The sequence below is a fragment of the Stegodyphus dumicola genome, chromosome 1 (assembly GCF_044657685.1).
Source record: "Stegodyphus dumicola isolate Sdum_Otavi_A_Nest chromosome 1, ASM4465768v1".
Lineage (NCBI taxonomy): Eukaryota > Metazoa > Arthropoda > Arachnida > Araneae > Eresidae > Stegodyphus > Stegodyphus dumicola.
In genome coordinates this window covers 265,194,154-265,209,156 of record NC_140768.1, presented here as the reverse complement: position 1 = coordinate 265,209,156, position 15,003 = coordinate 265,194,154, and the positions used below count along the sequence as shown (strand labels likewise).

General features: G+C 34.8%; 1 protein-coding gene across 1 annotated transcript in view; it reads right to left on the bottom strand.

The window, feature by feature from the left end:
- Positions 1–723: 723 nt before the first annotated feature.
- The window catches only part of LOC118188753 (ileal sodium/bile acid cotransporter-like), a 122,239-nt gene continuing 107,959 nt past the window's right edge, over positions 724–15,003 (bottom strand). Inside the window, exon 3 of the mRNA XM_085827692.1 lies at positions 724–4,628. Within this exon, the coding sequence (XP_085683818.1) occupies positions 3,931–4,628 (698 nt within the window). The 3' untranslated portion in view covers positions 724–3,930. The remainder of the gene's footprint in view (positions 4,629–15,003) is intronic.

Below are 15,003 nucleotides of genomic sequence, written 5' to 3'. Positions count from 1 at the left end.
CCTCGGCTACCTTGCTTACGGAAGCACCTACCATACGTGCTCCAACAATTTGCCCACGTTCGAAGTCTGTTAACTCTGACATAATGTAATGACAACCTCACATAACAGTACTCCGACAACAACTGAACTGTTTAGCACATTTACGAAGTTGTATAGGTGGTGTCAGTAGTCAAAAACGCCAGCGCCACCTACATATTTCATTAAAATCAATCTTTCTTTTCAAACATGCATTTCACAAGGTGTTTCCATATTTTTGTCCATCCACTGTAAGTGCAATGAAACTGTAGTAACGTCGCTTGCGCTTTATATCGAAAGAAGATAAAATATTTTATTACAATTTTACTCATAAAAACAAATATAATATATATTATTTTACTTAATAATAACAACGAAAGTAAAAAAAAAAAGTTCATTATTTTTAGTTATTTATTTTTGTGATTTCAATGGTATCCAATAATTCTTGGTTTTTCAATAGCGGAATCACTAGAAGAGAATTATATAAACCCATAATTCATGGAATATAGTTTGGTCAATGCAAAAGAAATTAACAGTTTTTTAAAAAACTACTCTCTGATATTTTATTAATTACCTTTCACTGTTAGCCGATTGAAACATAGAAAGATTACTCAAGTATATCTGATAACAAATTTCAATTATGGAATCGGAAAACTAATTACAAAAACTTTACATGGAATTTCAAATAACAATTTGATAACAAGAATGTTTTTAATATTCAAAACTATATATTTTTATTATGTACATAATACAAAATAGTCATCAAAATTTACAAAGTGTATTTACAAAAACAGTTTCGCTTAATTCAGAAGCACTTTTTTCTTTAATGTACATATTTTTCATGAAATATAAAATTTATGTTCATTAACGATAGTATAATCTGGTAATAAATTTCAATGGATTATAATATTAAAGTAATTATCTAAAATTAAGAACTAACTTTTTTTAATCAAAATACATTTCATGTATAATTCTAATTTTTTTTTTAATATTCGGATGATATGGACCAACGAATAAAAAGAACAGGAACTAAAATTAATTAATTAATTTCTCTTTTCATCCATTTCTAAAAGAAAATATAATTTTATATATTAGGTAAAAATAAACCCTTTTATTGGTGTTAGCAGACATTTACACACCTGGTTCAATAAAAAATCGTTAAACAACATAGATGATAATTAATTTAATACACATTTTTTGTAGAAAAATAAACTTAAACTAATCAATCAAATTATTACTTAAGTAGGCATCACGTTATATAATTCTCAAAACAGTTTTTGATTCCCTTCTCTTCGAATAGTTGATATCTCGAAACTGAATCACGTGCTTAACTCGCTTCACAGCTAAGTTGCCTGATAAAAACAATCCCCCCCCTTTTTTTTTTTTTCTTTTTACAGTTGAGGGATAGACTAACATATAAAAGGCTGATAATTAAACCTTAAATAGGATTCTTATCAAACACTATACAAATAAAAGGCAAAACATTCAAGTTCCGCCTTTTTCAATTGTTTAAAACAATCGTTTTCACAGATTTTGTATGTCATAAGAGCGAGAAGAAAAAAAAACTAAAATATGTCCATTAATCTTGCCATTTCATTCTCAGTTTTTTTTCAGTTTATGTTGCTTTCATCAAAATTTTCAAAATGCAGATTCACTTATAGTGCAACAATAATAAGGCACTTTATGAAAGCATTTTATTTTTATTAGTAAAACATACAAGATCGTTCAGATTTAATGCAATGTGATGCATAAAAAAATTGTAATAGTTATTTTTGAGGTAGTTAAAAGAATATAAAATTTCATTGATATCAATTGAAAAATTTGTCGTACACATGTATTTAATATTTACAAACATTCTTAAACAAAAGAGACTAAACATTGTATAGCTGCCAATTCTGAAATATAAAAAAATCTGGAAGCAGCAATGCAACTTCAAAAGGACTCCATCGGCTACTTTGATGTATTGTCAATTTATACTGCATAATTCTAGCATTTACTATTCATATCCTGATTTTGACGTAAAATATAACAATTTAATTTTTCATTTATTATTCAAATTAAAATTTTATTTTAATTTATGTTTAAAACTAGTGTAAAAATTAAAGCAAACACAGGAAAAATTTCGACTACAAAGTACTTTTCAAAAGCGATAGAAATAAAATTAAATAATTAATGTGCACATAATCTCAGAGATAAACTTAACACATAAAATATTGCTCAGACATTTAAATAATTAATAAGAAGAACAGACAAAATTAAATACAAATGTTTAGCCTTTAAACATTATATTAGTAGAAGTGCGTAACCAACAGTGTGTAGGCCTGTTGAATTTATTCAGCATTAAAAAAGTCTTCTTCATAAAATGCTCTACAAAATCATTAATGAATTAAGATAACTCATATCGAATAAAAATTAATCAGAAAATTAGGCTGAAAATCACTAGTGAAAGAAATGAATTTACCCTGTCTGAGTTTCATTTACAGATAAACATATCGTTTTATTAGCTTGTTTTACGAATTGGTCATCAAAATTCTCTTTTTCATAACATTTCTCTTTCTTTCTAAAGTTAGTGATTAATAAATCATCTACAACAACATATGAACAAGATAATCAAATTCAGATAAATGTTAAAAACAGGGAGATTAGCTGAGAGACTGGATGATGCGATGAGAAATCGGAACTCTTCCGTTTATATTTGATTCTTAAACAAAAGAGACTAAAAATGCAGTTTTGATGTATTAATAAAGTTGCTTTGCTTCAATATTTGCAGTTAGCAATTAAAAATATATTTTTCATGGAGCATGCTTAAATGGACAGTGTCTATGATGATAACAGAGATACTATTTGCATGCGCAGTTATAAGCAAATGAAAAATATAAATAATTTATTAAAATGAATTAAATTTCTAACATATAGTCAATCAAGATACACATAATAGTTTTCATATGTAATGGAACAATAAACGAAAACAATGAATAACGTAGGACAATATAATATCTCATTATAGGAAAATGACTTTTACCTTAACCGAAAGGCTCAGTTTTAATTACATTTAAGAATGACTAATATATTTTCACTATTTCAAACTAAAAAAAAACTTTGTCTTAGCAAAAATAAGGGTACAAATTTCTAAAGAAAACCATAAGTATTTTTTAAATTTTTAAAGAATACCTGTAGATTTCATCAAAAACTACGTTAACAAAGTCAGTATTTATTTGTATACTGAAATTTTAAATTACCGTATTTTCCGCCGTATAAGACGCACTTTTTTTCTTTGAAAATAGGTCTGAAAAACGGGGTGCGTCTTAAACATCGACACTCAGTTTTAATTACATTAATTTCTGGAAATTTCCTCTATTAGAAGTTATGGGATTTTTTGTGTTTCCTTACGGAGTGTGGGAATATTACGGTTACGTAGCGTATGATGGAGGCGTGGAACAGCTGGATGCAATCTTCAAATTTTGAGGTTACACCATCAGGAAGAAAGGAGACGCCTAGCATTTCGCAAGTCTGTGAATGGGTCAAAGCTTCCTGGGATGTTGTGAAAACAGAGAAATTGGTTAAATCATTTAACAAGCGTGGCATTAGTAATACACTGGATGATACAGAGGACAATTTGTTGTATGAGGACTCAGATGTTGATTTAGAAGAGGTTTCAAGTGACTCTTCATTTAGTTCTGAAGATGAGTGTCTGGGTTTTAATGAAGAAGGTTAAGAGGTATTCTTTCCCAGGTAAATTGGGTATTTGCAGAAAGTATTACTTTGTATTTATACTTAAAATACTGTAAATTCATTATAATGACCAGTAATAAAGTTTTATCCTTCAAAAATCTGTATAAAAAAAGGGAGTGCGTCTTGCACGCCGGCAAATACGGTAATTACACAAAAGTAAATTCTGTTAATAGGCAGTGATATTTAAGAGGACGTAATACGGATAATGTCTACTTTGGGTTGCTTTGTTTCTAAATTAGCGTTTTCATCATCACTAGGTGGTTCCACAGCTAAAGCCCAATAAGCCTTTTGGACTGTGTCTATCTCAGGTTTCTCAATATCTTCTTCCTTCATTTTCTCGCAGCAAGCCTTCACTTTCTTATAAACCCTTGTAATAACTAAAAGGGCCCACATGGGCAATCCAGTCAGCATGAGTTGGGCAATTACAGGCACGGAAGATAAATCGGCATCTGGTTGCGGAAGTGATAGCAATAGTAGGACAAATGCAACGGCAGGATTCTGGAACGCTGTCTCGATGGAAACGGCAATGATTTGTGATCTTTCCAGGCGGAAGAGCCAAGCCATCAAGGCCCCGAAGCAATAACCACCCCAAGCAATGCCCAAACCTGACAAAACAACTTGCCAAGTGAACAAGGAGAAGACGAAGCTGTTGGCATAAAGACCAACAGAAATGCCCACTGCGACGCAAATGAGGGTGAATGGTTTAATGATTTTTCTGGAGATCTTGGATAATCGTGGCGAGTATTGCTGGATGAGGAGTCCAATGCCGATTGGAAGAGTTAGCAGAATTAAGGATCCCGCAAGATTCACGTAAGGAATGGTGGCATTTCGGTCTCGGAATAAAGAAGCTCCGAGAGTGAAGATCCACAAAGGCATCATGGCTGTAAAAAAATCAATCATTAATTACAACTACATACTGGAACATTTCACAGAATTAAAGCACATAAAAAATTAATCTTTTACGAAAAGAGTAAAATATAACATTGGGAAACAAATAAAAATAAAAATAATATTTCTCTAATAGCTATCACCTTTAGACATCACCTATACAACTAACCGTGAGTATGTTGTTTTTTAAAATTATTGGCTACAGAAAAATAAGTGTTAACAATTAAAAATTTCTTGACATGCTTAGCAAATACTAAAAACAATAAAAATTTAGTATTCCAGAATGAAAAGTGTCGAAATTAAATAAAAATATCGCTTCCTTATTAAAAGCATTTTGGTTTACATCATTATAAAGTAAAATAGAAATGTTTCCCTCACTATAATTGCTTTAATGAATTTTAACATGTATACCGTAGGAGGCACAGTAAGCATGCAGACGATAGGTCGATATTCATTCATGCTTCTTGAATTATACTTGATTAACTTTGGCTAATGTGGGCTTTTAGATGTTGAAGAACGTTTATGTTTGCACGATAAACAGAGATTTTGAAATACCGCATTAAAAACATACCCATTAGTGCTATAGATGATAACTCAACATGTCCTTATCTGTCATTATTTTCCAAGAGACTTCTTAGAAAGGGATGTTTCTCAGGGTTAGTGGTTGTGTTGCATATTACATTTTTAGTTACGTCATACATGCAACTTTTTTCTAACATATAAGTCTAAACTATGTCTAAAGTAACATAGACGATGATACTTGTGGGGTGCATGAGAAAAGTCAAGTTTTTTTTTGCGGTGAGACAAATCTGGACTAGATTGGATCATTTAATTTTGTACAAACATACTGAGCTATGAAAAGATATGTCTTAGATAAGAACTTTCTAAAGAAAACAAACTGGTAAGAATTTACTTTACACGTTAGAGAACCACGAAACTTACGTAGCTTATTCGGAAACTAAGTACCGTTTCATTCTAGCGCCGTCGCAGCGCTGTGGTAGGCGTCCCGCGCATGCGCACTAGTCTTTCTTGTTCACTGACTTTCAATTGTCGCCATTTTGGTTGCTCTATGCTGTGTTTTCAGTTTGCTGTGCACATTCAAAATGTTTAAGACAATTAGTTCTCCCGCTGACTGTGAGATTCGTGCCGTGATTAAATTTTTGAACGCGAGGAATGTTAAACCGGCCGAAATTTATCGTCAAGTGACAGAAGTTTACGGTGAATACGCGATAAGTGATGGAATGGTGAGAAAGTGGGTAAGAATGTTTAATGCAGGTCGAACAAATATCCACGCCGAGGCTCGGAGTGGTCGGTCTTCTGTTGTCACCGATGATTTGGTAAGGAAAGTTGATGAAGCAATTCATGAGAAAAGACGCTTCCCAATGAAAACTCTTTCAGAGACATTTCCACAAATTTCACGTACTGTTTTGTTCGAAATTGTGTCTGACCGCTTGAATTATCGCAAACTGTGTTCCCGATGGGTTCCAAAAATGCTCACTGATGTTCACAAAACAAAGCGACTTGGTAGTGGCCTGACATTTCTCACACGGTATAGTGATGAGGGAGAAAACTTTTTAAACTAAATTGTGGCAGGTGATGAAACTTGGGTGTGTCATTTTACACCATAATCGAACAACAATCGATGGAGAGGAGACACACTCATTCTCCAAAAAACAAAAGTTCAAAGTGACAATGTCATCACAAAAAATCATGTGCCCTGTCTTCTGGGATAGGAAAGACATTTTGCTTACTGAATTTCTTCCCAGAGGTGAAACCATTAATGCGGCACGATATTGTGAGTTTTTAACAAAACTAAGGCGTGCCATTCAAAACAAATGAAGAGGAATGCTCAGTAAAGGAATTGTGTTGCTCCATGACAATGCTCGGCCCCATACTGCTCGTGTCATTCAATCGCTAATTCGATAGTTTCATTGGGAGCAGGTGACAGGTGAGAGCAGGTCCGGACACCCGGACGGCTTACATAGACTAGTCGGGTATCGTCCGGATCCCGCAACTATCTGAAGCTACACTCCGAAAACAATACAAGGGCAAAGTACATGGCCATACAAGGGCAAAATATAGATTTTTCTGCGTGCGAAATTAAACATTTTCCTGGCTACATCGCATGCTAACACACTGCTACATATACTCGCTACAATATACATTTCATAATATGCATTGCGTTGATCATTGCACTGTCGATCACCCGCCGTACAGCCTGGACTTGGCGCCGTCCGACTATCACTTGTTCCTGCACATGAAGCGCCAGCTTGGTGGCAAGCGCTTTGCATCTGACGATGACACGAAAAATGCTGTGGAGTCGTGGTTATCGAAACTGGTGGGAAGTTTCTTTGACGATGGTATACAAAAACTGGTCACCCGCTATGACAAGTGTTTGATCATTGGCGGAAACTATGTTGACAAATAGTTTAAGACATGTATTTTCATGTAAAAACAAAATTGGATTCGAAAAAATTGTTTTACTTTTTTTTTTTTTTTTTTTTCAAAGTGGTACTTAGTTTCCGAATACGCCTCGTACATGTGCCAGCTCGTTCAACAACGGGTTTAGAACATGGGACGAGCTATCGCAGTTTCGCGCTTGCATTCACTTGGCCACTGTTGGGACCACCACAGACCTGTAGTGTAAGAATGCCGGATTTCAGAATACTCGTTACATACAGACTACTGTTTTGTCCTAGACCCACCAGTTGAGCGTGCAACTCCGAGGGCATTTGGTCGGTATGACCGCCAGTCGGATGGTCCGGGCGTTGGGTTTCGGCGTCCTGTACGAGGCCCTTGTGTGGTCCACTATTCTCTGGATAAGGGTGGACGTGGTGCTATTACCAATTAACCATAACGGTAAAGGGATAGTGCCCCGTCCTCCGTCACTAAACTAAATTAAACTAAACTAGTCTCACCAGTGGCCGAGTGACCAAAAACGGGAAACTATAGTAGTTCGCCTCGTGTCTTATTTCGTGGCTGAAGGGATTGGCACACGTAATTTTCGTGTTTCTTTTACGTGTTATTAAATTCGAACCGCTTAGTTTTCTCGAGAAAATTCTCAAGAAAGAGGTATCTTTTCACAGCTTACTGTCTTTGAAAAAATTAAATGATCTAATCCAGATTTGTGTCATCGCAAACTGTAGCTTTTGCTTTTCTCATTTCTAAGAATTTCATTTCTTCTTTTTTTTTTCTAAGAACCGTTTTACAAGGCTCACCCATTGAATTCACTCCATTTTGGGCAGGATCCTAGGCTCGCAGAGATTAAAGGAGTCCTAGGCACGCAAAGCGCGGAGAAAAAAGTCAATGAGCGACTAGTCGTCATGCCTTTCGTCTAGTCGTCGACTAGTCGTCATTCGCATGGCCGAAATTCGCGTGGGCTAGCAGAATTCAACGCACCTTGCAGAGCGCTTAGCAAAGAGTTGACGAGGGATCAGTCGCCATGTACCCACTCGGGATGGCCGAACATAGGGTGAGCTTCGCCCATCCAAGTTGGGTGCGACGACCAGTTCCTCGTTGACTCTTCGCTCCGCGACCTGCGTGGTGCGCTGAGCTCTGCAATCCCACCACTCCTGCCCAAAATGGAACGAATCAACTACGCAGTAAAGAATTAAATATGAGAAGTAAAGCTTCGATGGCACAGCAACGCCAAATGGAAACGGTCTAGCTTGGCCTGAGTATATCCAAACGGTAACTTTAACAGATGTAAGGTTTATTCATCTGCGTATGCATCGCGATGACCAACAGAATTATTACACATCTGCAAGCTTCGTGAAGCACAATATTGAATTGTTATTTTAACATTTAAAACTATACTCCTATTATCAATTACACTCATGTCCATAAATTTAGGATAATTCGGAGTCACCGGAAATCGAACTCTAAAATAAATATAGCACCTGTAAAATCACTGCACACATCTTCAAGAATCATATGCAGATTTCAGGAAGTAACCAGATGTCACCGATGGTACGTCACAATGACGAGAGTGTAAGAAAGTGATATATAAGGAATACAGGCAAAGACGTAAAATTGTTCGCAGGCGCTTTATGAGCATTTCAGTGCAATAACCGAATAGTTATAACACAAAGGACGCATTTGGATGATTTTTTACGTGGTAGAATTATCGGCCGTCTGGAATGTGGGCGTACCCAACTGGAAGTATCAGACGAACTTGGAATTGCCCAGAGTGTCATCTCCAGGCTTTGGCAACGATTCCAAGATGATGGTAATGTGAGTAGACGTTACAGCACAGGTCGCCCCAGAGTTACGACGCCGAATGAGGACCGGTATTTGGCAGTTACTGCCAAAAGAAACAGGCGGAGCACAGCCTCAGACCTGTCTCGTCAGCTCTCTTCAGCCACTGGTACAACAATTTCAAGGCAGACCGTGTACAGACGCTTAGGGCAGATTGGTCTATATGATCATAGACCTGTCAGATGCGTTCCACTTACTGCAACTCACTGTCACCTGCGGTTAGCCTGGAGTAGAGAGCATGCATTGTGGACACCGCAACAGTGGGCTTGTGTGATGTTTTCCGATGAGTCCAGGTTTAGCTTGACGTCTGATTCTCGCCGGACTTTCATATGGAGAGCTCCAAGTACCCGTTACCACCAAGAAAACATCATTGAACGACACCGTTACGGTGGTGCAGGAGTGCTCGTTTGGGGTGGAATTATTCTGGGTTCCAGAACTGACCTGCCTGTTCAAATTGGAACCATGACAAGCCAAATCTATCGGGACGTCATTCTGGAACAACATGTACGTTTGTTTCGGGGCGCCATGGGCGCACAACTTGTGTTTATGGATGACAACGCCCGTCCTCACTATGCAAACATCGTAAGCGAATGCCTTCAATCGGAGGATATCATACGTATGGACTGGCCAGCATTCTCACCGGATTTGAATCCAGTAGAGAACGTTTGTAACATGCTTGGCCGACGAGTTGCAGCCCGTCATCCTCCTCCTACATGTCTACCGGAACATCGGAGAGCAGTGCTTTTTGAGTAGTGTAATATCTCCCAAGATCAGATCGATAATTTGTTACTCAGCATGCCTAGGCGTTGTACGGACTGCATTGCATCGTCTGGGTGACATACAATGTATTAACAATCATACAAACCATGTAATATTGGTTTTTTTTACTAATAATTTTTTTTTTTTTTTGTAATTTGCTCCAGGGAGAAAAAATCGCTAATTTTTTTAATAATATCAAACATATAGCATCTTTTTTTGCTCTTTATCTTTTGTTTAATAAATAAGCTTTACAAATAAGTCAAATTTGTTTTGCTTCTAACTCTTCCTTTGCCTGATTTTGCATTATCCTTAATTTATGGACATGAGTGTATTTGCTAAGCACTAAGCACTAGTTGCGTTTTCGGATAGTACGAACCGGGATCGTGAATTTTATGCCCCCAGAACAGTGGCCATCAAAGTATAATCTAAGCCAGCGTTTAAGACCCGGGGAGAACAGTGTTTATGTAAGAAAGTTCCATATATGATCTGACTATAAAATGAAATATGCAATGTTTAATACTGTTATTTGCGAAGCTTGAAGTTCGGCATTCTATAGAATGCTTAGGCATTTCAACGCAAAGCATGAAACGATAACATTTCCTAGGCATTCCATACAAAAAAGTACGAAATATATACTTCCGATTCGTTTCGAATATCACGTGGCAAGGCACATGGCTTTTAACGCTTCCTTCAGGGTCAGAATTTTCCATTTGCAATTTACACTTTGTTAAGGAAGAGTCAAAATACGCGATATTCATACGTGAAAATGTTCAACAAGACATTAGGTTGTTTTAGTAGAAGTAGTAGTAGTTGTACATCAAAAGGCTGCACTAGTTGCACATTCACTGCGTAATAGTTGTATATTAGTAGGCTATCTATACCGTGCTGCATGAAAATGCAACAGGAAGATGTGATATCGGAGAAGGAATCATAGTCGGTAGACCTGCAACAATGATTCTATGATAATCTTTCTGAAGTTTGAGTTACTGCGGTAAAAAACTGTGTACTCTTAACCAATATTACTTATCAGAAGTTAATAAATGATGTAAAAAAGGGCAAAGATAATACTAAGAAAGAATCACGGGCACGTTGTTTTCTGAGTTGTTATGATGTGATGTTTGTGGAAAATTGCCTGTTAAAGAAGACGTCAGTGCTATCCAGGTCATGTGACCTGGATAATATTGACGGGAGTTGTTTTTCATACTTGAAGCTCATTTGACATCGACGACGTGACAGAATGTTAAAATAAATTTCAGTCAAACACAAAAATGTTACGCGTCATGAGCTGCACATCCACTTTTGTGATGGTTTGCCAGGAAGAAACATAAAAGTATTAAAAAAAGGCATCGTCACGCATAGAAAAAAAAAATTCTTATGATTTTTATGAATTTGATTCCCATTTTCAGGTATATCTCATTGATTTGCAGTCTCAACCAGATACAAAATACAAATTTATTATGGTATGCAAGATCATCACACAAATTTTGTGATTCTTAAAGGCTGTGATGTCAAAGACTGTATTTACAAAAAGACCCTGGTTCAAAAATCATGTGAATGAGATTCGAAGTCGCTGATGGATTAAACCAACATGATGATTGGAAGCATGCTTACAGGAGAGATTTCCGTTTTTGCTATTGGTTGTGCGTGTTTAAAGGAAACCGGCGAAGCACATGCATACAGAAAGCTTCACAAAATATTCATACCTTCTCTTGTCAAGCTAATAGAGATGATGAAATGGATATTTTGTGCACTCTTTGTTTCAAAACTGAAAATGCTAATGAAATTCAAAATTACTTTTGATATTCTTGAAATGAAGATACTGTCCTTAAAATATATAACGATCACGATTTTTAATCCCTTTAATTCTTTCAAACATACCAAAAATCCAGTTATTATTACGGGTATTGATAAAAGGTCTCATAGGATCACACCTACTCGTAAAGCAAATCTTTTATTTTTCATAGTATGATGAATATTGATTAAAGAATTCGTAATTTCATTTTCAGGACCCTTTTTTTAAATGCATTCAGTTAAACGTTTTAGACCTTGAACCTTATAATTTTCTTTCATATTCAACACGTGTTAATTACTTTTCTAAAAACACAAATAAGTCACTTTAATCTAGAATTACAATCTCGTATTACTTATTTTATTACTTACTTCAGTCTCATTACTTGCATGTTACTTACTTCATTTTCCACCTATGCATTTCATTTTCTTCACTTATTGGAATAATGTTTTAAGCATTTATGTTTAACATCGAGTTCACCCGTAAGAATCATCAAATCGTATTAACAAGTTGTTGGATACTTTTTTCCTCATCATTTCTCGTCAAACGTTTTTCCAAGCAAAGTTGTTTTGTCAAACTGTTGTATTAATACACTATTGTATTCTATCTCTAAGTCATTCAGAAAGTAGAGTTAGTATAAGATATGTAATTAATTGTTATGCCTCTTAAGATATGTAATTATTATATCTACAAACAAAACAGAACCCTTTTAATGTATTTATACTGTTTCGTCTGAATCGACTGCAAATTATATTCTTCTTATCAAAGTAGATGCCGTTATTAATCTTTTTATTATTCTAAGCTTAACAAAAAATTTAAAAAAAAAATTTGAAAGCTTTCAGAATTTATATTATTCACAAAAGGCGCTTTTTTAACGTTTCGTTTGTCGATTGATTAAATATCATGTTATTCGCACTTAAAACACGTAAAATGCCATTCAGCAATACTATCACAAAATATTTAAAAACAGCAAAATAGCATATCTTTAGAATTTCCGATACTCAGTCTCGCACGCTGGAGATAAAAATATTTCTTTCCGTACAGTGTTTCCATTGCTCGCTTTGAAATCGTTAAGTTTTTGTTAATAAAAAAATTAGTTAAAATTTTACAAAATTTTAAATAGATAATAAAACAAATTCAAAATTCGGGCTTCTGGAGAGTCCATGTTCGGTTGGAGAACTAACTACTTTATTCAAAATTTGATGGTTCTAGATGCCGTTGTTTCTTTACAATGCGTGAAACATTCACACATTCATGCAGATTCTTCATTATTTAGTTTCTTTAAATATAATACAAGGCGATAATATTTTGTGGCAACAGTTTGAAAAGTGAATTGACGCAAAATGCTGTTTTGAAATTAACAGCCCATCCAGGCTAACGCTCTTTGAGCTAATTATGAATAAAAAAATTTATATTTATAGATAGGACATCAGCTCTATTTTATTTTCATTAATATCTGATAATTATCACTAAAATCAAGTTATAGTTACGACTAAAGTTAACTGCAGAAACCAACTTTGCTATTCTATTAAAAATCAAACGCAATTAGATAGTAGTTATTAAGACAAAGCATTTATTTAGGCTACTAAACAATTATACGAATATTTCGTGTATAATAATAATGCATAATTATACCATTAATATTAAGTAGTCTTTTAAAGTATTTAATTCTAAAGAATATCTTTTTCTGATCATCGTGTTAAATATAGCAACTGGCTAAATCTGTTGAAACAACATGTATCAATAATAGTAATTTAATTGTGTAAATAGTGCAATTAAGATGCACAGATCTTGTTGCTATTTTTTTATTTTTTTTCAGTCATGCTAGTTAAATTAGTTAAACTTCAATTTTTATAACGCCTGCTCATGCTAATCCTTAATGTCGCTGCCTGTTTGCAATACATGCCTAAACAGAAATTCTTCCTTTAATTTGGTTAAAAGTAATTGAACAATTATTGCCGTATGAATTTATATATTAAATTACAATTTTGTCTTTTACAAAGTAAATCAGTAATTTTTTTATAGCCAATTCGTGATTACTTCCAAACATGTTCTTGTCTGACTATAAATCATACCTTAACAGTTTATAGCACGCTTATAAGCAAATGGACATTAACAAAAGAAAGTTATGCCAGCACCTGCACAAAAAGCGTATTTTACTCATGGTAATATGATTGTTCTCTAACAATGCTACGGGAGATCCATTGTTCTTTTTTCCAACGTTGAGAAAAAAAATATAGTTGCAATAAAGAAAGATGACACAGCATACTGTCAATGGCAATATCGTTTATGTGAAATATTTCTCTAGCTGTTGTTTCAAACTCATAGCTGCATCTATGTTTCTGTCATGTATAAAATGAAACTTCGTAGTTTGAAGATAATCAATTTTCGCCTTGAAGTTGACATTCAACAGATACACGATTTAACATTTGAAAATACGATATTATGAAACTTAGGATGGTATGTGTGTTTTGGAAATGAAATATTTCGCCTACATTAGGCGTTCCTTTCTACAGAGAAAATTAATTTCGTTTTTTTTTATGAAATATGGCTTTATAACCTAAAAGATTATTTTTCTAATCAATACATTAAATAGAGATATATCAAAAAAGGTGGACTTGATTTTAAATAGTTTTATTTAAAAAAAATACTTCAGATAGCTTAACAAATTTTATTGCAAAATTAAAAAGAAAGTTAAAAAATTTTACCATATAATTTCCTTAGAACACAGAATATTCTGAGGATGCCCCGTTTAAGTTGCAAGTTTAAGATGTCCTGTTAAAGACATTCTGAAGATTTCGGTTCTCAGATGACCTCAGAACTTCACAAATTAACATCTTGAGGAAGTTTCGTCTAAATAGCTGTGACCCGGGTAATATTTTGAAAATAATGACTCTCAGATGTCTTTAGAATTTCGTTATTTGGCATCTTCAGGATATTTTAATTACATTTTCCGAAAGACTTCCGTCATCAAACATTCTGGAAATACTTATTTTCAGTTCTTCTATTGATGTTATTTATGGAAACTTGTTCCAATATGTCCTGTGGATATATCTGGGATCTTAATATAAGTTCACGGAAAGATGTATTAGGGATATTCTAGGATATCCTGAAAGATATCTGGAAGATCCTCATAACATCCCGTGCTTTAGGGAGAAGAGGATTGAGATGTGAAATTCAGCACTAGGGAGGGTCTGTTTCAGGAATTTGGACGGATCTTTCAGGATGTTCTGTGAATATGTGCTGAGCCAATCAGTAGCATATTCAGAATAGTTCGAGGTGGTTTTGGGGCTATGCGGATTAGTAAATTTCTATATGAATTCATCGGTTGCCCTGGCAGATATCAATGCGGTATTCTCTTTTCACTCCCGCCCACTGGACCATGCCTGGTATCATTGTAGAAACAATGAGCGATCATTTTGCAGCAGACAGTTCTGCCTGAAAAATTCGCAAAACATAGAGTTGAGCAGTTATTACGGACTTAAATTCAAAATGCCACAACATGTACTGGGCTTTTTGTTGTATGTTCGTCCACTTTATGCTCACCAACTTCATGTAAACTG